This window comes from Athene cunicularia (genome assembly GCF_003259725.1).
Source record: "Athene cunicularia isolate RWA chromosome 18 unlocalized genomic scaffold, athCun1 chr18_part1, whole genome shotgun sequence".
NCBI classification, from domain to species: Eukaryota; Metazoa; Chordata; class Aves; order Strigiformes; family Strigidae; genus Athene; species Athene cunicularia.
In genome coordinates, this window is record NW_020799123.1 from 10,086,589 (window position 1) to 10,110,173 (window position 23,585).

General features: G+C 46.7%; 2 protein-coding genes across 4 annotated transcripts in view; both read right to left on the reverse strand.

Annotated features, from left to right (window-relative positions):
- Positions 1-700: 700 nt before the first annotated feature.
- Positions 701-10,819, reverse strand: CACNG1 (calcium voltage-gated channel auxiliary subunit gamma 1). Its single transcript, XM_026860916.1, has 4 exons — positions 10,475-10,819; positions 4,013-4,087; positions 1,799-1,936; positions 701-1,049 (listed from the first exon to the last, which is right to left on the reverse strand). The coding sequence occupies exons 1-4, from the start codon at positions 10,713-10,715 to the stop codon at positions 823-825; spliced, it is 681 nt and encodes a 226-aa protein (XP_026716717.1). The 5' UTR covers positions 10,716-10,819; the 3' UTR covers positions 701-822.
- Positions 10,820-15,859: 5,040 nt separating this feature from the next.
- The window catches only part of LOC113486723 (voltage-dependent calcium channel gamma-5 subunit), a 93,424-nt gene continuing 85,698 nt past the window's right edge, over positions 15,860-23,585 (reverse strand). For all 3 annotated transcript variants that reach the window (XM_026860911.1, XM_026860912.1, XM_026860913.1), the window contains 2 exons: positions 20,046-20,186; positions 15,860-19,203 (listed from right to left, as the gene is read on the reverse strand). In XM_026860911.1, the coding sequence (XP_026716712.1) occupies positions 18,665-19,203; positions 20,046-20,186 (680 nt within the window). In that variant the 3' untranslated portion in view covers positions 15,860-18,664. The remainder of the gene's footprint in view (positions 19,204-20,045; positions 20,187-23,585) is intronic.

Here is a 23,585-nt window from a genome sequence, read left to right on the forward strand (position 1 = left end):
GTACAGCAAATACCATCCAGAATTACACTGTCATTCTGGACCTAGCAGAATTTGATGGGCCAAGTGATTCATCCATCAAAATCATTTTCCAGAAAATCATGCTACTAGAAGATTATGCTTTTTATTAAAGGAAAATACCACTCTTAATATTCAGTACTTCTTCACTCTTCCATCAAAGTTTAAGCAGAACAAAAGATATATCTTGTGGGTTTCTTGTGCTTAATCCGAAAGAATGGAACTGCACAGTCTAAATTTGTAGGAGAAATTTTTATCCCAATGTTATGCAAAGGGAGTTTTTTGTGTTGTGGGGTTTTTGTTTGTTTGTTTTTCCTGAATTTTAACAGTTACTAGAATAGCATAAGTATCTTCTCCTTATTCCAGAGTGGTAAGATAACCCTTTTTAGGGAGATAGGAGTACAGCATAAATGGGGGAACAAACTCCCCCCAGGGCTAGAATTTCTCACTGTCTCTCTGACCAAGTGAGGTGCAAAAGTCTGATATTTCTCATGGATCTACACAGGACATCTCCCTAAAAAGCTCTCTTCTCTGTGGTACAAGCTGCCTTACACAAAGATTTTTCCCTCAACTGCATTAGCACAGGGCACCCCAAATCGTCACAGAGCAGTCCCATACAGCTCAGCACATATTCACCAATACAGGTTTTCTTTCTTGGACCCTTCTAGATCCACAGTCATTCTCAGCCTTGGTTCAGTAATGGCTTAGTTAATGGAGTGCATGTTGTGTAGTGAGACCCAGATTTTTTAAAAAATACAAATCGTTTCGGAACACTTTCTGGATTTTTTTCCATGGGTGCTGGGAGCATCAGTGCTCCGGTTCTGCATCCATGCAGGTCTCCCAGGGGTTCTGGGGGAAGCGAGGCAGCGCGATCAGGAGGAGGGTGATGCCGCAGATGAAGAGCAGGACGAAGGAGGCGCAGGCACAGGCGAAGGACCAGGAGTAGCTGTACTCAATCCAGTCTGTCTCCTCGCTGTCGATCATCCTTTTCACAGATTGTCTCATGACTTCAACAGAGATGATGATGCAGAGACCTGAAGGAAGATAGGAGCGGTGGGTTGAATAACCAGCTGTCAATTTTTCATCCTTAATTAACCACCTCATCTGTCTTTTTGCATACAGGAATTGCAGTGAGATTCACAGGTGAGTCACTGACTTCAATGTCTGAAGGAACCAACGCTTGCAACTGCTTAGAGCCACCCAGGCCATCCAAGTCAGCTGATGACTTGTTGAGTGTGATCTTTTAGACAGGCTTGGATGGCAAACTCAAAGTGGTGGAGGAATAATTGCATTCCCCTGGGAGCTTTTCCAATGGTTGAGTAAGGTTTTTATTGAGGTGACAATTTGCACATCTGTCTTTCAGGTATTGTGTCACGTCAAAGTACGGCTTGTGTGAAAATGCAGTCTTCGTGTTTTTAGGAGACAGCTCTGTATTTTGGGCCTGGATCAGCCGTTTCTTTGGTACGAGTCTTAATACGTGAGATAGTATAGTGTATATCCCTGGTTTAGATTGAGGCTGGCACTGAATACGCTAGAAAAGCCCCTTTTAGAGGTAGCTGGAGAAAATACAGACAACCTGCTGGGTAATGCTCGCTGAGCAGCACATTTTCCGAGCTCTTCAGCTGGAACACCACACAGGGACTTGTAGCCTTACCATGGCTAGAAAGAAAATGCCCCCTTTCAGGGCATTTTTAGAAGTGTCTCCATTCACCAAGGATCTTTCTAAGTTTCTTTACATTGTCCTACAAATTGAGTGCAAGTATGTGAGCGCGGAGCCTCCTACCTGCAAAGGTGTAGAACATGGATGCTGGCTTCAGCAGATAGTCCCTCTTCTTCCTGAAGGACAGGAGGACGCAGATGGTTCCGATGATTGCAAAGCCAACGCTGAAGATGGCAATGGCTGCAGCTGAAATGCTGTATTCTGCCAAAGCAAAACAAACACCAAAAAAATGCAAATGTATGCAGATTTTGAGCATGCTCCCATCAGCTGTTGTCACTTTGCAGTAGGTCACTCTGAAAAATATGTATCCTCCTACTGCTGCGGAAAGGTGGCTCTGGTGAATCGATTCTTTATAAAAGCAGGGGCAAGTACTGGCCGTGTGCCTTTTGAACACGAAGGATTTAAAACCAGAGCAGGATGGGGAAACGCTTCTGCACACTTACTGCAAGAGCAAACGGTGCCTGTATTGGTCTGATGAAGCTCAGGGCTGGACTCGTTCTAGCTCTGCTATATTGATGTTATTGTTGAAGCCTTACTGGGCTCCACGCTCTCCTTCCTTCCTCCACACTCTACTCGCAGAGTAAATAGGCAGCTCTATGCTGGGTTTATTCCCGGTCTGTAACGCAGAGCCCTGCCAAGGCCCCCGTGCAAGGTGCCCATGTTGTACCAAACCAGAAGGACGGCTCTGTGCTCCACAGGGCTCGAAACCCACGCAGGCAAAGCAGGCAGGAGGCCAGAGGTGAAGTGTTTGCATAGCACTTCTTTTTTTTTTTTTTTTTTCCCTTTAAGGCAGTGATTTCCAGCTCTGTGAAAACCCAGATTCTTTGGGGCATAGCATTAAACCAATGTCCTGTTTTTTTTCTAAGCCAGCTAAGTTGTGCACTGGACACTTTTCCCAGCTGAAGCACACTTCAGTGCCTGAATGGAGGGGAAGAATTTCGAACTGAATAATTCAGGCCTTCATTTACATATTGCATTTGTTTTTAGATTAGTTTAATATTTAACACATGTAGCCATGCATGAACATCACAGTGCCTGATGATATTTGCCTTTCAAGCCATTAAAAAAAAAATATCTCCCAGGCAAAATCATGAAGAATTTTTTTGCCTGTTACTAATTGAGCTCCCATCAAATCATAGCTATTTCTGCAAAAGGGAGCAGCAGATCACTCTTTGTTCTCATTGCTTTTCATACCACTGTTTTATTATAATTTCCTTAATGTTTCTCTTTACTATATGCTGCAACTGCCTGAACGAGTTTGTTTTGATGTAAAATCTTTTGCTGGGGCTTAAGCTTTTTCTTTTACTTCAAAGAAAAGAAGTTCTTCCTGATATTTTCCTGAAAGGACTAAGGTGGCATTGGGTGCATTTTTAAGATCATATGGCTGGATCTGAAAGTAGATAAATGAGCAAAAGCAGGTAGCTCAGCTATATGTTCTTCCATCCACCTAAAATTCTCAGTCTTTCCTGTCTTAAGAAACCGCATTTCTTTGTGCAGGGTTTTCCACCATTATCATTTCCAAGGGAAGCAAAGCAGATTGTTTCATATGTGTCATGTAATCACCAGCTTATTTATGTAGCAAAATATGTTGTGTGGCAAACTGGAAAGGGATTTGTCCTTAATGAGAGGGTGAGAAAAGAGAGGAGCGTATTAGATGAGTGCTAAAAATATTTGGCTTTATCAGCGACTTATTAGAAAAGTGAAAGACTGTTTTCCAAATCCATGCTCTGTAAACACGGACTGTGAATGTCTTTGTGGGATCCCTGTCCCTTCCTTCCATTGTTTGCTCTGTTTTTTACATGACTTTCATATAAAATCAATATGAAGCATAGAATTCCTAATGGTCTTCACAGAGCCTCTGTTCTTCTTTTCAGGGTCAAGACTCCGCTTGGGGTATGATTTATTCATTTAGATTTTATTAATGTCTTCTTCCTTTGATGGCAAAGGCTCAGACTGTCGCCGATAGTGCCAATGTTGTAAAGTCGTTTTTATGCTGAAAACACTTTTTGGGGTTTTCACATGCATTGACATTGTTATATATTTGTGGGACGACTCTAAGTAACATCACACATAAGAGTGTGATCATATGTAAAAATTATTCTTCCCAGGAAGCTGGCATTTGACCTTGTTCAGAGCATTTTTCACATTTTTTCCCAGCTCTGATAGAAATCCTTCTACTGCTTTCAGCAGAACCAGGGTTGAGCTCTCATTTTGGGGACCTCTTTACCTTATATCTTGTGTGCACCTCAGGAAAGTGTTTTTCAGGATCATTCTTACCTTTCTGGGTGGTTACTTCAAATATCTCCGAGCTCTGTCCTGGTGTGAAGTGCTTGAAGTAGGAGCAGTTGTGTTCTGAAAGAGAAAAGGTAATTTAATTTTGTGTGCTTCGAAATCGCTGATAAAATGTAGGAAAAATGAATTTGCTTTTTACTGATGTATCAAATGTGCAATGTTTTTAAGGTTCCCTACTCTTGGTGATACTGATAAATTGGAGTTGGATGTGTTTTATTCTGGAGCAGACGAGTGGCACATGCATGCCAGGTCACCCACTCCAGCATGGACAAGGCTGAAGTCCCCTCCAAGAGCTGTGCGCACTGATTGCTTATCTACTTAAAATGTGAATTACAGATAACTTTTCGTGTTCTGCCTTTGGCCATCACACATTTCTGCCGCTCAGCTGTATTTCCTGGTGATGAGACCTGCCGTGCAGCTGAGCTGGCATCTCAGCTCACCTCCCCTCGCCACTGCCAACACACTCCTTAGCGGCATCACCCCATCGGCTGTAGGGCGGTTGGCACTTCTGTAGTGAGCTTGGACTCCAAAAAGGGAGGATGGAGTGTCCTCACCCACCTTCTCCCTCCTGGCTCTTCCCTCCTCCAGCTTGTAGACCCCTGTGCAGCAGCGGCTGGCAGGGGGGAGCAGCCCAGGGTGTTGTGCTGCATGGGTGGGGGACGTCACCACACTACAGGGGTCCCAGAGAGGTGGCTGCTGCAAGGCAGCCAAGCGCATGGCGGTTTACTACAGTAGGGACATGAAGGGCTTTGTTTTGGCTGTCAGTAAAAAATACAAAAGCTATCTGAAGCCACAAACAGTTGTCCGGGAAGGGGAGGGCAAATCAAATATGTACAAGTCAAGGGCAAAGAGGGTCCCACGCAACCTGTCACAAAGTTCACTCCCATCAGAGCAGTCTATTAAGCTAATTTGATAAGATAGTAGAGTGGAAACTTTATGAAGTTCTTCTACTTGGACTTATCCTGAGCATGCTGCCAGGTACATGGGCTATTTACAGAGTGTGAAGTGAACAAGCATCAAGATCGTGGGGCAGGGTGATACTGGGAGGAGGGAAGATGGTAGATGAGTCTCCCAATAGCCACGATATTGATTCATACTCAGCCTAGAGAGAGTCAGCCAGCGAAGCAGCATCATTGCTGTCAGGAGATGCACGGGAGGCTTTCAGCCCCAGCGTCCCAGTGGGATGGGGAAGGATCTGGTGAGGACCTGCTGACTCGAAGCTTTGGCAGCAGCAGGGTTAGGGTGGAGGGTGTTCTCGCTATTTATAACCGATTTAATTGAAGGTTTGAAGGGGCGTGGAGCTGGGAGAACAGTTGCTCGCCAGGAATTTGGCTGGAAGGGTGCAGTCGCAGAGAGGCGTTGAGCAGCGCCAGCTCTGATTGTGCTATTCTGCTGAGCTGGGCTGGAGAGGACACGCTCAGCGCCTGCCCCAGCACCCCTCCTGCCCCCGGTGTTGGACTCCCATCAGACCCAGCACCCACGCCAAGATTGCACCAAGTACAGGCACTGCCTGCGGCAAGGGGCCGCTTGGTTAACACCAGCATCTCTTGGCCATCGTTAGCACCAGTTTCCAGGAGATACTGGTCCTCTTGGGCACCCAGGCTGGGACAAGCTGCTCCAGGGCAGGTCGTGGGGTAAAGCTGGTGCAGGGTCTGGAACACATGTCCTGTGAGGAGCGGCTGAGGGAACTGGGATTGTTTAGTCTGGAGAAGAGGAGGCTGAGGGGAGACCTCATCGCCCTCTACAGCTCCCTGACAGGAGGGTGCAGAGAGCTGGGTTTGAGCCTCTTTAGCCTAGTAGTAAGCGACAGGACAAGAGGGAATGGCCTCAAGTTGTGCCTGGGAAAGTTCAGACTAGATATCAGGAAGCATTTCTTTCCAGAACGGGCTGTTGGGCGTTGGAATGGGCTGCCCAGGGAGGTGGTGGAGTCCCCATCCCTGGAGGGGTTCAAGAGTCGGGTCGACTTAGAGCTTAAGGATCTGCTGTAGGTGGGAACTGTGCTAGGAGAACGGTTGGACCAGATGATCTCCAGGGTCCTTTCCAACCTAGATCATTCTGTGATTCTGTGTGATTCTGTAAAGCCTGAGCTGGGTCCTGGGTGCAGGATCATGCAGGATGCGCTGTGGGTTTCTGCCTGGGGGCACAGAGTGTTTCAGTGTTTATTTACGGGATTTATTTCTAGTGGCAAGAACATACCAGGGTACTGCATGTTACCTGCTGGTTCTTGTGGGGTTTTTTTCTGTCACGTAAATGGCAGGTGTTGGAGTTATTGACTTAAGAAGGATTTATTTTCTCTCTCCCAGGAGATAGGCAATTGTAAAGCAGCGGGTTTGGGCCCGTTACTGGAAGATTCCTTCGAGACTCTCTTATCTACCTAATTTTATAAGCTGACTTTTATTTCATCTGCAGCTTCTCCTTGCTGGAGACTAGGGTAGTGTTCTGCTCTGGCATCTCCTGACCTGTTCTTTATTATCCTTGCAAATGACTGGAGGAGATATATTTGAACTCAGACCTCTATGACTGAAACTACGAGTTTTGAGCCCCCGAGCAGAAGTTGTGTGCCTCTGCCAGCAACTGAGTGGTGGCTGAGGCTGAGCATCATCATGTCTGGTGATCCCAGTTTGGGGATCCTTTCACTCCTGGGCTGAAGGGGAGGGAGGGAGATGGGATGAATCTGGGACACTTTATTTGGATTTTTTGGTTTGGCTTTTAATTAGTTCTCTGAATAGCCTGAACTCAAAGGAGTCCCCAGGTGTGTTGGCTGTACAAGGCCCAAGGTGAAGCCATCCGACATGGTATGATGGGGGACACAGCACAGCTTTGTGTGCACTGCGGGTGAACCAAACCAGCCCAGTCCACCCTCCGGTCCTCATCAGAGTGGGGGCGCACACAAACCCTTCTGTTAGAGATGGGCTTGTCTGCAGGAAAAGGAGCTGCCTCTGTGTCTTGTGGCTTACAGCAAATCTTTGCCAAGGTACGATAAATGGGGTTATCACAAAAGGGGGATTAGCTCTAGGGGAGGTGTTTTTGGAGGTGTTTGTTTTCAGTTTAAAGATGCTTCGGTGTTTTGCTGAGCTAGGAATATCTGTTTCAACAAGGCTCCCTGTTATTCAAGAGATCTGAGGGACTTCAGTGCCTCTCTGGTGCCATCATGAATAAGAGAAAAGCCCATTTGTGTCACACCACATTTACATAATGGGTAGAATTTAAAATGGGTTTTATAATGGATGAAAACCGTGTGGCAATCTTTGTTTCTCTCCACCCCTAATTGCATTATCTCTGCCACGAGGTCACCTCAGTGTGCTGATGGGGACAGTCCAGGGGCTCTGTGGTCATTAAGGCTTGCACGAACTTCAGGGTTGTAACACACAGCGTCATCCCTCTCCCAGGTCACCTGCCCTTACAGCCCTCCTGGTCCCCTCCCTTCAGACCCTCCATTCTTGGATGACCACTGTGTTGGAGGCAAATTGGCCAATTCATGTTTCCTCTATTTGTGCAGAGCCAAATTCTCCTGCTGCCCACCGCCATGGGGCTGGATGGCAGCTACGCAGCCACGGGGCACAGTCAAAATGCAAACACGTTGAGCTGTGGTAGAAACTTGGGGGTCTGCAATCTGGAGATCCATGGGGGGAGGACGGGCAGAAGGGCCACGAGAAGTTTGGGCCAGGCAGAGGCTCAGGTGGAGCTGTCACCCATGAGCTTTGGAGCGACGGGCTGGGGAGGGGCTGGAGCCCACCTTGCCCTTGAACCTGAGATGGAGGTTTTATAGCAGGTGGGGTTTTGTGGCAGGCTGGATGGTTAGAAAAACCTGGCTTTTAATGGGGGGGGGTTCATTTGTGTTAGGTCTGGGAGACAGGACCTGCTGCTGTGATTAGAGGAGGTGTTAAAGGGCTGAGCGGTGGAGGGGGCCAGACCTTGGGCTCCGACCTGGCCAACACGCCAGGAGAAGGCCTCTGACACACACTGAGTTCTGGAGATGGTATCTCCGAATAGTTTAATTTCATACCAGTCTTGCAGAGTGAACCTCTCGTACGGACGCAGGGAATGAGACAGCCCTGCTGATAAGCCATTTGCTCGAGCACTTTTCCTCTCCAGTTGCCTGAGCGCAGGTTCCCATATTTACAAGGACCTATTTAACCTGCTGGCAGCACACGCGGGCTCGAGAGCATCCCCGCTGCGCCCGCCCAGCGTGCAGGCACACCACAGCCCCCTTTGCAGGGCAGCACCTACGCTGGACTTACTGGCAGCAAGTCAGTTTACAGCCGGTAGTAAAGTGCGCCGGTGCCCACTGACCACAGATAAAAATGTCTCAGTACTAATCTGAATTTGCCTGATTTTAACAGCCGTCTCCCTGATCTTTTTATTTCTTACAGCAGGATGCTGAACCCTTTCCAATTTGTCAAGATCCTCGGAAGAGCGCTGTAAAATTTTAAAGCTCTGCCTAAATCACAGCCCTGCTTTGTGGACTGCAAGCCAAGTCTTCCTCCCCATTTTGCACACTGTGCTGAGCTCAAAACCTAATAAATAATGTTAATCGTGCCATCCATTTCCTCTGCAGGGAGTGACTGGTAAATGGTTATTAATGCAGTGATAAATTCTTATGTTTCTTTTCCAGCCCTGGCAGTAATGTCTGGTTATGTCTCATGATTTTCAGGAAAACCAGTGCCCACATCTGCTTTTTTACTGCACGTTTGTTCATTCACATTTTCTTGCCTGCTGCAGTTTTCACAACCCCGGTGTTTCCCTGCTGACATCTCTTCCCAGAAGTGTGAAATCTAATGCAAACCATGCGGACGCAGCATCATTTATCAGCCTGAATTCACAGGGGCTGTGCTTCCCCCCCTCCCACCCCACGCTGTGTTCCCTGTGTGAGTAAAACGGGGATTAAAATATTTCTATTATAATTGAGGTGCGAATTTCGCCCCTTGAAACCTCAGATGCTGATTACGATGCAGGATGTCATCCAAATTCCCAAATACCTTAAAAAAAAGAGCTGAAAAACCACATGCGGGGTGGGGTGGGTGGCTCGGCTCCTCCATCATCACCCGGTTATTCGCTGTGCCCAGCAGAACGGCAGCGCTGGGACGTGACTCAATGCCTGTGCAAGCACATGCTGATGTCTGTCAAAGATAGTAGCTGCTTTCGTGCTGCCCTGCCTGCGAATCTGCTTTTTGCAGACAGCTGGATATTTATGAGTTTTATATTTACCCCGCAGTTGTGCAATTTTGGAGTTTATCCGCCAATTTCTGTTGTTTTTCCTTTTGTGGGAGTTTTCCTCGGCGTGTGCGCGAGGAAAGCCGTACAGTGAGGGATATGTCTCTAGGCACGTAAGTACCTTCGTGAGAGACATTAAGCATAGAGATGACACACTCCCAAATTTGGTTAGAGGCAGATCCAAACGCTGTGGCTGAGCTCCTCTCTTCAGAACGTCTAATTTGGCCAAAGAGATAAAGAAATGCAGTAATACAGGGACTGTACGATAAGCCCAGGCAGTAAGATTTTTTCACAGGAAATTTTCAAATGTGTGTTAACATATATTTCATTTCAAGCAGCGAGTCCAACATGAAGGCAATCCTGTTATTTCTGTTCTGGAAAGCATCCAGTACCCTATGAGCCTTCTAAAAAGGCAGCGTAGCTCAGTCACGGAGGGAGTGTATTAGTGCATACGGCGTGAATGTTGCTGACTTTGCGATCAGCAAAAACATAATGAGCTCCTTTTACCATGGGAATGTAACGGTCTTCCCAGAAAGCAGCCGTGCCCGCTCCCCCGCTGCCCTCCCTTATCGACTGCGCTGGAGAAACCCATAGTGGAGACGTGTTTGGGACCCGGCTGCCTCCGCCAGGAGGTGAAGAAGCTCAGTAAGTCAATGAGAAATTCCTTCAACGTTTTTTTTTTTTTTTTTTTTTGGTAAGTTGGCAAGACCTATTGCGGGCACCTCTTCCTCCCTACCCTGAGGAACAGTTACAGAAGTAGCTTGGAGATAACCTAATGCTCACCAGGAACAGGCTGTTCCTTCGTAGCTGTATGGATCTGGAAATTCTAAAGATCCAGCTATGTGTGGTGGACCCATAAATCCTCTTTCTTGCTTGCTGCTGTCAGTGTGCCTGGGTGCTGCGGGACCCACGCTTGACGTCAGCAAAATTTCCTCCATCCCAACTTCACTCTGTGATTTCCACCGTGCCTGATCCTCCTCCCCTTCCCCCTGCCACTGTCGTTGCACAGGAGACTCAAATATGGTCACAAACAGACGTGCAAGGCAGCACAGCGCACACGTACGGCAAGAGGGATGAAAACGAGGTGTGTTTGCAGACCAGCATGAAAACAGCCCCATGCAGCCCCATGCCACAGCAACACAGACCCTATTTTCCTTCTGCCATGTCCTGCAACCTCCTAAGCAAAGCCTGGAGTGGCCACCTGGCGCTTTCTCCCGTGCATTGGTCACCTACCTCCTGGCAGGCTTATTGGCCCACAGCCCTTCTCTTTGGGACCTTTCTCTTGCCTAAAAATCCTCTTTGTACAGAGTCGCCATAGCCCAAAATGAGCCGCTCCGCAGGTGGCGTTAGATGCCTCCACTCTGGGGCTCAGCACGGCCCAGTGGTCAGTCACTACGGCTGCAAACAGGAGCGAGACGCCAACCAGGATCACGGAGAACGTCAGCCGGACCTTCAGGGGTTTGCTCTCATCCATCCTGCTCCGGACCGGTGCTCCCAGCAGAGCGCGGCGGGTGATTCACGAGGGCTCCCAAAATCCTGGCGCATCCAAAGGTTCACAAACGTCAGCCCTCCCGCGCCGGCCGGCCGGCGGCAGCTGCTGGCCTGTGTCAGTGCCGCGGCCAGGAGGTATTAACGCACGTAGGGAGCGCAGTGCCCGGCAGAGCTCAGCTTTCTGCCCCGTCCCGCTGGGTTTGTTTTGGATTCCCACAAGCCGACTGGGTGGGCGCTCACTCTGAGTCGCTACAGCTGCCGGCCAAAGCTCTTGACTTGCGGCGTGCCCAGAAATAGGCATTAATAGGATGATTAACTTTTCAGAGGGGTTATAAAAATATATGTGTTTATAATAGCGTTGGGCCTCGGTTTGGTCTGATCCTGTAGTTTAATAGCCCCGGCGCCCACAAACTGCACACCCGTGCCTTCAGCTCGCGGCAGCCTCTGCAAGGAGTGCAGGGCTGGGTGTCCCTCCAGAGCCAGGCTCTGCGGCGTAAAGTGGCAAAATAAGCAAGCTTATTTATTTTATTGTTTATTTTTATGATGAATATTTTTTAATTAACCTGGAGTATTCTGAGTAGCCTTGTTTTTTTCTGGGTTTGGAGGGTTGTTTTTTTTGTACGTTTTGCCTGTTGTTTCTTACACAAAACCTCTCGAGTGCTTGCTTGTTTTCCCACCATGCAGGCTTGCCTCGATGCATACAGTAACTCCAGCCTTCGCCTGGCACAAGTGACTTCTGTCTCCCTAAACCCAGACTGCAGGGGCTGGGGCCAACCTCACTCCTTCCCTTTGATATTTCAGCTGATCGTAAAGCTAATTTGATGATAATGTCAAAGCAGAGGCCACTATGGAGATGACATTACAATTGCAATGTCAAACTGAGGAGAACGACTACCTGAATGTCAAAAGAATGGTTAAAATATGTCAGTGGAAAGCTGCAAATATCACGTTATCATGTCAAGATAATGTCAAAGCTACTCCAGTCCTGTTTTCATGAACACACCAATTTGATGTCAAAATAAAGGTGCGAAGTGTCAGCTCAAGTTAATGAGGACAATTTGAAGCAAGGAGTTAAGGTGAAAGGGGAGGGTGGGAAAGGGAGAGAATATGGGAAAGGGAGAGAATATAAAGAATAAGTTAAAAAAAAAAAAAAGATTTGAAATAACTGTAATTGAAATATGACTTAAAGGGGTTAACTTTACATTGCCTGGTGTGTGACTGGGCCAGCTTAGACACACCCGGGGAGCAGGGTGACATGTCTAACCTGGTGTTGGCATCTGATGTCCTGCTGGGGCGGTGGGAGTCATGGGAAGGAAAGAAGGTCGTGGTGTGAAACTGGAGGGGAAAGGGACTGGGGATGTTGCTGGGGACATGGGGCGAGGCAGGGACCAGAGACCACGGGCACATCTGTAGGAAGATGCTCAGAGCCCTGTGTAGTACTGTGATATGCTGGGTTGGGGCTGGGAAAAATACTAGAGGTTTATATTTAAACCAGAACCAAAAGTTCTCATGAAAGTGGAAAATCCTAAAGGGAATGGACTTTAAACCAGAAAAAGAACACATTAAAAATTTAATGCCTTTTCTTTTGAAGCAATCTGTTGTTAAAGTTCACTAGACATCAGTCGATCTTGGGAACTGCATCCAGACTTGATGCCACAAACTCCACAGGTCCTCTGCAAGCTGAGTGCAAGGAAGTGACTGTGTGTTTACAAATGTGGGCACAAAGCAAGGTTCTGGATGCTGAGGAAGCAAGTGCTAATGATCACGCTTTAGACTAATTGCAACCTACAAGGACTGCAGGGGTGGGAACTCATTAATATTTTTGTTGGTGTTGTTCTTTGTGTCTCTTCCAGCATTGGCAAGAATCAGACTTTTTGTTCTCGTTTAGGTACTCTGATCTGGATAAGTTCCTCAGGGTTTGGTTTTGTTTTCAGTTTCCTAATAATATCTAGGAAACAACTAAAGTGAAATCAGGAGGGGAAAATTCATCCTTCCCTCCCCTGCAGAGCGGAGCTGAGAGTGTGAACGAGACACAGTGAGCTTTAACAGGAGAGGCAGCGGCTTCCCTGGAGATTGAAACCCCACATTACTGCAACTCAGATGAAATATTGTCCCCAAAAAAAAAAAAAAAAAAGGGACCTAGAGCCACCGGCCCATGGGAAAGAAACTTTTGTGGGGTTATTGCTCCGCACGAGCTCTGTGGGTTTGTTACATGAGCGGACGTAGCTGCATCACAGGGGCACTGCTGCCTCCTCCTCCCGGCACAGGCTCCGTGCGTTTTGGGGGCCGCTGGCGGGTATTTGGTGATCGTGGCTTGTGGCCCCTGCAATGGCCATGGCAAGAACCAAAAGGCTCCTCTGCCCATGGGCTGAGCCTCTGTCCCCAGCCTGGGAACTTCTGGCCCAGCGTGGAGGTGAAGTTGCCCTCCCTGGGAGGCCGGTGACTTCGTGGGCCAGGCGGGCATCTGGCAAACTGCAGAAGCAAAAATGATTTCTGGGGGAGCAAAGGACTGAGAGAAACCCCAAAAGTTTTCTGTGCATCCAGAAGACCACGATACCTAATCCTCTAGGAATGGTTTCTGCAGTCTCCCTGGGTCAGCTGGCAAGTATTCACATTTAAAAATCAATATCACATGGAATACAACCAGGCTATTAGTGAGGACCCGTTGGGAGGCGGGGAGGGTTGTAATTAGTTGCACTTTAGCAGCAGTGAGCGAGAGACACAATTATGTGTCTCTACTGGAGAAAATGCTGAAGGAGATGTCTCAAGATCAACTATTGCATTATTTTTTTCCCTAGCAGAGGCACTGGCTTGGCTCTGCTCCTTAGAACTTGCACTTTTCTGTTTTCCTTCCAGATCAGCATCAGTATTCACCACAACCAGATGAACCGAATTCTGTGATTCCCTTCTTGCAGAAGGATGTCCTGCAGGAGGCCCTTCCCAGGTGGGGATAACCCAGCGTGGAGGAGATGGTGCCTGGTCTGTTCTCAGCTCAAATGCGTTTTCAGCAAACAGCTTTCTTCAAACAGGAGCAACTTGGCAATTATTCGAGCCCCAGCATTGCTGGTGAGCCCACCGTGACCGTGGTCAGCTCTGCGTGGCCGATACCGGGGTATTGCCAGTGGCACCCTCCAAAAGCTTCCTAATTCTGAGCCTAAAGTCGCTGAAGGCAAGAGAAAAATGTGTGTGTGTGTGTGTTTTGGTTGGTTTGGTTTGTTTTGTTTTCATAGACTCCCATGGGCTGGGGCATGAAGAAGCAGACAGGATCCTGCCCTGCCGGACACAGCCCAGGCTCCGGCCGGCCGCGGCCCCGCGGCCCCAGGGCGCACAGGCAGGGCTGCCCATCCCCGTGCTGCCCACACGTCTCATCCACAGCTTCCTTCTCCTAAAATACCTCCCGCCGTGGCGGGTGTGCCCCTTCGGTAAGCGATCCCTTCAGCTCTGGGGGAGCAAGGCGCGGCGGCTGTAAGACGAGCCGTTGTGCAGACAGGTGCAGAGCGCTCGTCATTCCCTTTTATTTTTGGCACCTCCCGTGTTTGTTAGTTTTCTTATTCCAGGGAAATGCCACATCCTCCTCACTGGACTCTTTTTCCACTTTCTGAAGCCTTAAGGACTCTGTCCTTGCTTCCCCCTCGAACAACATCACTTTTCGACACATCCCTGTTCACAGCAGGGCAGGCAGAGCTCTTGGGGTCACTACTTACCCACAGACTTGCTCAGCAACGTGGGAAGAGCCTTTATTTATTTTATTTCAAGGGAACCAGCTTTGGGCTTGAGCTTTAAATGGTTTCACTACGGGGTGTCGGAGGCATTTGAAAAGATGAATGTCCTGCCTCCCTCCAGACGTGCCAATTGATCATACGGACGGGGAAGAGGCAGGCAGATAGGGATACGCAGGCAGCCTTCATCTTTAAAGACAATCTGGAGGCTTGGGAACTGGGAAGGTAAAGTTAAAAGATGTATTTGAAGAAGAATCTCACACAGGGATGGTTTGGGATGTCTGGGAGTGGCGAGAGGCTGCTGAACTGCTGACCTGCGTTCGGTGCTGCTCCTGCTGCTGGGATTTCACGGTGGTGATCAGAGCAAGGCTTTCGTGGAGCTTCAGAGCGCAGGGTCGAGGGTTCTGCAGGCAAAATGGACAAGATCAGGGAGAGGAGGATGCTCGGAAGGGAATTCATGTGAAACCTCAAAAGGTGGAGGCGAAGTACAGGCTCAGAGCTGGCACTGCAGAAGACACTGGCTTATTTTTCTCGATGGTGATTTGCGGTGCCGCTGGCCACCCTACCAGCCTCAAACTGGGAGCTGAAACCGGTGTACTTCATATGGGCCAAGTTTAAGCTGGAAACCAGAAGGTTTTTCTTAGTTTCCAACCCAAATGACTGGAAATATCTTGAAGATAGCTTATGTCAGATTTTGTGCTCTGCGGGACTGGACCACAAGAATAGTTTTTTTCTCCTCTGATATATTGGTTTCCAGTAGCATTCCCAGCTGCAATCAAAATAGCTAGAAAAGTGAAAAAAAAAACCCAAACAACAAACCACAGAAATCTCAGCTCAGAGAATTTGAAAGTTAAAAATCTATATACCTTTCTCCACACAAAAATGAATACATTTAAAATGGTTTATTTAAAAAGTAAGGATTAAGTACATTATACATGGTTGTGGTTATACCAGTAGAACTGAAGCACAGTGGAAATAACACTTTAGAACTGCAGACAGAAATGTAACCTCAAGGGACGTGATATATTAGCCCTTGCGGATATGTGATCCATACAGAAAGAAAAGGAAATATAAAAATAGTTTATTGTTAGATGTACGGGCATATGAAGTGATTTCTTCTTTTACTCCTATTGTGTATGAGAAACTAGGAAAAGAGAGCTGACAATATACCTGAAACTTTGTTTCTTGGAAAGTCGAATCTGATCCAATAGCACTTTTTTTTTTTTTTTTTTAGGTCTGTTGTTACAGTATGTTATAGGATAATACCAAAATACCAATTATTCTTAATGATATAGTGATGATATCTGCAGGCCTCGTTGAGAAATGTGGCCTAATTCGTGTTCGATGCTGTCCAGGGAAACCAGAAAGATGTGGAAGAACAGATGATTTTTTTTTTTTTTTTTTTTTTCCGATGTGTTGTAAAAATACTGCACGTGCCTCTGCAGGTCTGACCCAGGCTGTAGAAAAGCCTTGGACTTTGGCAGCAATCAGATGGTTGGTTTTAAACACATTCACTGGTAGAATGAAGATTAAAAGAACAAAACCGACGTGCAAAGCAAACCTCACACTGTCAACTTCCAGTTCAATGTATATGAGTTTAGAAAAAACAGCCTATATCTAACTAACTCCTGGTTTTAAAGGGAATGGTTTTATTCTTAATTACAGTAAACACGGATGAGGACTTATTTCTAACTATTAGTTTATTAACACAGTGGGAAACAAATAGTTCTGGGAAATTGCACTTGAAAAATACATCGACTATAATTAGATGTAAATTAATTAGCACTTAGTATGACACACTAATGAGACAGAAGGGTGGTTTTTTTTTTTTCATTGCAAACTTCTACTTCTATCATAGCTAATCAAAGTATTTTAATATTACGAAGTCTCAAAAAGTAGGAAATAATTTATTGTTTGAAAGCATAAAGATTCTTGTAAAAAAAACCTTTCATCAAGAACTTTAATAATTTTAGAACTCTTTTATGTTGTCCTAGCCGAAAAGTAGGTAAAAAAGTTTTCTTGTCTGCCTCTGTTTGAATTTTTTTAAAAAGCTTGTGTAATACCTTTCTCCATAGTGTGTTGATACAGAAAGTAGCACAACATTTTCTACTTTTAAATCGTTCCCATCGCTCCATTTGCTTTAGCTCTCAGAGTTCAGAGGTTTGAAAAAGGATCCCAGCAGAGTTTTAACCTGAATGGAAACTCTAAATAAGCAGGGATGAAGGCTCCAACCCACGTCTGCCAAAATAATGATGTCGCTCTGTCGGGCTGAGGGCTAGGCAGAGCTTAACAGCAATTGGGGGAAGGTTTTCACTTAAAATTAAGAACTGTGTCTTGGTTCTTGCAAGGAGAGAGGCTTAAGCAAGGTTTACCTGGGGCGGGGGAGAGGGGGTTCACTTGGTTTTTGGGATGTTAAGGCAGCTCCTCCAAGATTTTCCTGGAGGACTTGGTTCCACTAGTTGAAAGCCTCATATCCAAAACACCACCGAGTCACTGACGCCGTGGCCATCGCAGGACAAACTCAGACGAAAGAAGTTTTTAACAGTTTGGCCAAGATCTCCTACAAACAGTGAGCCAAGCTTTCTAAATAATGATTTTTATTTTTTTTTTCTTGTCACCACTTCTCTAGTCTTCTGGTAGCAAAGATTTTCTGGGAAAAGATGATGGGTATATTCCAAGGAATCTACAGGGATTAGATGCTCCTCTCTCACTGCACCTAATTCATCCAAGGGGAACTGGGCACCTCGTTCTCATATGGCTTGGTTGAGTGGTCACTAAAATCAACATGAATATTATTAATTAAATTACCTTTGAGTCAGGCCCTCGAGCTTTAAAATCCCAAGCCTAAGTGTAAAAAACAAAAGCAAGGATTTAAAAGAAAAAAATATTTCAGCCTTTTTCAGAAACATACAGAAGCAAAGGGTGTAAATTAGTCCCCCCCCTTAGGCGATGCATAGAGTTTTCTGTGGGCTCTTTGCACGTAAGTAGATTCATCATTACAAAATAAATTAAATTAGGTCGAACCGTCATTTCCATCGAAAAGCAACTATACCTTGCACCATGCGGCACTTATTCATAATAAAAAGAGTTTAATAAATATCTCATAAACGGTGATTATTTTTGTTCTGTTTTAAAAAATACAAAGTTGTCATCCATTCTGTTAACACTCAGTTCCCATTGCTGCAGGGAGTTTTGCTCGTCCGAATGTATTAGCTTCTCATTTTCTTACGCACATTGCTCAGAGATCTTAGTTTCCAGTAGCGTTAGTGTTGCACTTGTGAAGCAGTAAGGGAAACAGGAATGCAGTCGCAGGGAACTGGAGGCTCCGCCTGCGTGGGCCACCCTGGCTCAGCTCCGCTTCTCGCTCTTGCTATACGTAGTCTATAGGGGCTCCTGACAGACAGCACTCAGCACCTTGCCGGATCAGGCACTAGGGCTAGTCGAAATGAGAATTCAAGTTTTCTAAATGTTAGGCAAGAAATGATATTTGCAAATATGCTCAAGTCCCACCTACTTTGATCCTTCCCTTTCTAGGTGTTCCAAGATACACCCACCCTCTTCTCCCCCACCTGCACTGCCCCAAGGGACACCTCACACCCAAAATGGGAGACCCCCTTACCACCCCATCAGGGAGTCTGTAATGCTCAGTATGTGGGTGCTCTATGGTTTCAGTAGCACAGGTCAGTTTTAGAAAGTGTTGCCTTCAAAAATATTTTCTTTTTTCTTTTTTTTTTTTTTTTTTTGAAAGATGCAAAGCTTATGCTGTGTCAAAGGAAAGTGGCTCACTTGATGAGTAGTTCGTATTCATCCTTGGGCTTGGTTATAAATTATATTTGCAAGTTTGTATTAAGGGATCTCAATATTAGAAAAAAAAAAAAAAAGTCGTACAACAATTTTTCTGTAATCCTTTAAAACACACTGGTGGCAAGTCCTTTGCAGTTTCTCCAAGACTGTACACACTACAAAAGTGCAAGAACATGAACTGCCTTCATCTTGTGACACCAAGAACTGAAAGAAACAAACTCCTAATAGCTTTCAAAAGAAGCTACGAGTGTGTAACATCTTTATGTTGGTCCAGAGGATCTCCACTTGCTACCTCAACACATGCCACAATTAAAGAGGTGAGAGGGTATTTTAACATCGCTCCTTCTCTTTCATGACAGATCCATCCTGTTTCGATATTTCTTCAAAAAGCGCAAGGACGGAAGGTACTTCAAACAGGCGTCGTTCTCCTATTGACCATGTTGACATGGAGTCCTTCCTTAAATTCCTTCTGAAGGAAGTTGTGAACCTGCAGAAAACTGGCTTCTTGGTCTGCGTTGTAGCTGGCAGCTGTTGTAACCTTCAAAGGCTCTCTGGAAAGAGTGTACATGGAAATTTCATTCATGGGAATGGTGCTTGCTATCTTCATGCCGACCGGAGAAATGTCTCTAGATGGAGAAGGCTCCGTAGATCGAGAACTGGATCTGGACCTCCGTCTCCTGTACCTGTAACTTGGCATCCTGGCATAAGGAGAACTGGAAGAAGTCTTAAGGAATTCCCTCTTGGTCTTAAACCTCAGCTCTTTGTTCTTCTCAATATAAATGTTCACAGCCAGAACACCTATGGTTTCAGCCACAATGAAAGACAAGGCTCCAAAATAAAAAGACCAACCATAGTTGTAATGGTTCTTTTTGTCCTCATCTCGCTTGTCACTTGGGTCACCTGCATTGCTTGATATGTAGACAATGATCCCTATGATATTACTTAGTCCTAGAGAGAGAGAAAAACATAAATCAGTGGTGTGGCTGGGAAGGTAAAATTCAAGCCACGTTCCTTTCTGGACCTGAATGGTTCAAAGATTAAGACCAGGAAATTTTGTTACATATATTTATGCTTTTATTTATCTCAAGATTTCATTTATTCTCGAAAAAACAAAGAAGAGATCCACATCTGGGTCACATATGCTCGCACGGATTTCAAAATATTCAACAGAACTTGTTCCCATCTCTTCATTGCCACAGTGGGAAAGAAGTAGCACATGGGAGCTTGCTAATATTTTTAGTGGGATTATAACGTTCAGAATAATAATAGAAATACATTTTCAGCTCAGGGCTATGGCTGTTCACCTTGATCGAGATAAGTTCTCTTCCACCTTGCTGAATTTTCATCTAAATGCAGCATGCTTAATCCGAGCTTCAGGGAAAGCTATTAACAATGTGGCTGACTCTCTCAGATGTTTCTAGTGTGAAAAATGGGCTCACCTATCATAGGTGAATTTTTTTCTGCCATCATATAAGAGAGAAGAAAAAGGCCCTGGATGTAAGAGATGCCTGATTCATCTGAAGTTGAATACATTTTAAATAGTCTAAAACCTGCTTGTTACTGACTTTAGCTTCCTTTTTCAGGAAAACTAAATGCTTTTCTAGAATATATTTACTGTAGAGCTTCAAAAACCACAGTTTTGTCTTAAGAAATTTGCCTACTGTGATGTTGCTAGTGTCCTCAGTCTAGGACAAGGGGTACAGGGAGAGAACCGTCAACAAGCTTCTCCGCAGTCCGTTTCAGTTTAGAAAGGCAGCATTTCGTAAGGACTCAATTTAAGGAGAACATACCTGCTGCAACAAAGAGAATCCCAGCACTGAGAATAATGTTGTTTTTGCTGTTGTAAATCCTTCCTGCTCCGACACAGAGTCCTCCCAGCAACAGCAATATTGTGCTTAGGATAGGGAACACGCTGGAGGCACGGACAATGCCTGGAGGGGAGATAGAAAACCAAGACAGACAGTAATCATTCCAGATGCCTCCTTGGGTGCAAGTATGGAGATTTTTAAAGTCTCAAAACCCCTGGCTTTTCTGCTTTTGCTGGATTTATCACTGATTTTGCGTTTCTGGGCAGGTTTTGGAGAGCTGAGGCCATGGGTAGGTGGCCAGTGTGGCACAGACACTCTCAACTGAGCAGCTGAAATCTCTTGAGTTTTCTCCTAGGAAGTCCAGCGTTATCACCATTATCCGATGCCACCACACACAAAACATTTCTGGCAAAGCATAAGGTAAGTGACAGTAAGACCCACCACCATGCAGGGAGCGGCAGTGAAAAATTCACGAGCTGGCTATGAACCCTACAACGTTTGGGGATGGCTTGAGCAGGCGGATCCGTTCCTTGATGCATGCGCGAGGTGAGCAAATTACAGCTCTCGATGTCTGCAGCGTTTGTGTTGCCAGCGAGCACAGCTAATAACCCCTTTTTCTTTTGTTGAATATTAAGAGCATTGAAACCTTTCAGACTTCTAAGGAAGAAATTTTAACAAGTGTGTCTCAGATGTTTGTGTTTGGGTTCCTGACAGCTAAGTAGAGTCATTTAAAATTCTGTATGCTTCAGTCCATTCACCAGCTTGGGCTATAAAATCCCTGAAAAAAAAAAAAAAATTAAAACACCCCTTCAAGCTAGCTTTCAAAGTCGGGTCACTACAAGACTAAGCAGCAAGAGAAAGTGAAGCAGCAGGGAGGGAACAAAAGGGCTGAGAAAAAAATAAACAAGCGCAAGTAGAGAGATGTCTGTATTGTAAAAACCAAAGGGGTAAAACCTGGTAGGTGTTCCTGAAAGGAAGAGCAAGGAACTGAGTTATATTGTTACAGGGAGAGGATTACTTTGAAGAAGTGGAGAGAAGGTGCTGACTAGAGGGTTGCCCCAAAACCGGGGACCGTGGAGAGGCGAAGGCGAGGAGCGGAGTCCCGGCAGCGTGAGCGGGTGCAGGGCTGTGAGGGATGCCCAAGGCGAGTGGGACTCAGAGGCTGCTGTCACAGAGGGGTCAAACCCCCCAGCACGTGGGGAGGACACGGGCGCCCCGGGCTGAGTGCGCGGAGGGGAGAAAACCGCCATCTGGGCCAGAGTGCCGCGGCGGTGCCATGAGCGGCGCGGTCCCTCCTGGGTGCCATCTTCCTGCCTGACACACGCGGCGAGCGGGGCCCGTTTCCCGAGGAGAAACGGCCAGATGTTACAGCTGATGCTTTCTCATTTTACTTTTGATGGCCGTGGCGTTCCCAATTTAGTGAATTGCTTCCTAACGATCCCCCTGGCAGCTGGTGGCAAAACTTGCACTGACTGAGGGACAGGAGCGGGCCTTTGTTAACAGCACTGCCTCTGTGTGCGCTGCAGAGCCCCCGGGGAGCCCCAGCCATGTGCCCAGCCCTCATTAGATGGTGCAGACATGAAACAAAACAGACAGTCCCTGCCTGGGTAGCTTATGCCCGTATCGATCTGCGACCGCGAGACAAGTACGTCTCCTACCAAAGCCGGCAATGTCGCTGCACGTGTCCTTTACAGACGGGGCATTTTCTAACCGGATCTAAACCCAGTTCAGGCGGGTGCATTATTATTCAGACAGTGTCTTGCAATAGTTGGCAAATCCAAATCGTGAGGGTGTAAGGTCTCTCATCAAAGCCCTTTGAGTGGTGTGAGCCTGTTTTGGTGTCCTGGGTGTATCCCCACGGCTGTGGTATGAAGTAACAGTGCTCTGACTTTGGAGTCAGGTTTTAGAGTCAGGTAGAAAAAGATTTAATATCAGTCTCTGTGCTGCTGGACGTGGAGCCCCTCCCAAGTCACCGTCTGTCTGTTCGTGTCCTGGCAAAAGGTAGCATGGGTTTAACATCTACTCTGGCCCACCCTTTCTGGTTGTTGCTTCCTATATTTTATGGTCATACTGTTTATAACGATTTAAATTAAATCCAAGAGCTTTCCTAAATTGCTTCAGTGATACCACCAGAAGGAACTTGCCAGACATGCCAAATGTAGGGGGTGGGTTGTTCTACTTGTGGTAATAATCTCCAGAGATAATTTTTCTACACTAGGTAATTAATGTGCCGACAAACAAAACACAGTGTTCTCTTCCTTAAGAGACTCTACAGTATATTTTTTCCTATAAAGTGAACTTTTGGCTCTGAAATTTAAGAGGCAGCTCATAGGTACAACGTAGAATTTACATGTGGCTCCTGATATTGGTAATAAAATGACAACACATCAAAAAACATTAAGGCAATTTGGTTTTTGCTCTCTCCCCTGCTCTTTTCTTCTCTTGTTCACCGTCCTGTCTGTTTGCATCGGCCGTTCTTCGGTGAAGGGCCGCAGCATGCCCTGCTGCTCCTCCCTGCGGTGCTGCCAGTCCCGGCCCTCTGCTCCTGCTTTTATTCTCCTCCGTAAGGCAGGAGCCAAGCGAACGGCTTTGAAAAGGGGATACCATAGCATGTGGGGAGGAAGGGTATGAAAGTGTAGACATGGCCCTGAGATGGGGTCCCCAGTCCCCCTCCTCACGGCTGCCCTTCTGCACCGCGGCAGAGGTGCGATGTCCGCACGGCGCAGTGAGGGTGAGTGAGTACGGCTGAAATCCCCTCTTCGGCGAAGGGAGAGGTGCGTGTGTCTTCGTGCAATGCTGGCTCGGAGCAGCTTGGTTTCTGTGTGCTGCAGAAACGCAGGAGAGGAGGGAAGCCAGAGCACACGTGTGCGGGCGGGCGATGCGGGCGGCAGCTGGGGCACTGTGCCGGCTCTCCGGGCACGGCAGCGGTACTGCCGGCACCTGCTGGGGCTCTGCACGGACACGCGAAAGGGATTTTTTTTGGACACATAGATCGGTGTGTGTTGTTACAGGCAAGGTTTAATAGGAGGGGTCTTGTCCGAGCTCCTTTGCATGTGTTAGCTGCCGCTGTGGCTGGCGTTCACTTGGTTTTGCAGGGAGCAGCCTAAACGCCGACAGGCAAAATCCAAACCCCTGCTCCTGTCCACACCCCTGACCAAAGTCTCCTAAAAGAGTAATCTTTTCACTGACTTCAATAAGGTTTTGAACCAGGGATTGATTCTGCTAGCACCACGATGTTCACGTTTATCTGAAGCCTCTATTACACTGGTCACGGTGAGGCAGGCTGAGACCCTGCACGCTGCTCCTTAGGGTGCACAAGATGCACACAGCACGGGTGCCTTTGTCTAAACCAGGCAGGAAAAAGAAAGGTTACCCCTAGCATGGCCCTCTGAGAAACTTGTGCCAGGGAATAGCTAAAAAGCACGGTGAATGATATAGAGACAGCAGGTTGCAAAGGTGTTGCACAGAGGGCAAAACTGGGACGGAAGGTCTCATGTGTCCTTTGAAACAGGATGCAAATAT

Coding starts and splice junctions, on each gene's coding strand:
- CACNG1 (XM_026860916.1), bottom strand. CDS start 10,715: ATGGATGAGAGCAAACCCCTGAAGGTCCGGCTGACGTTCTCCGTGATC. Junction 4,088..10,474: donor GCCAATAAGCCTGCCAGGAG/GTAGGTGACCAA, acceptor TTTCTCTTTCAG/AACACAACTGCTCCTACTTC. Junction 1,937..4,012: donor TGAAGTAACCACCCAGAAAG/GTAAGAATGATC, acceptor TTGCTTTGGCAG/AATACAGCATTTCAGCTGCA.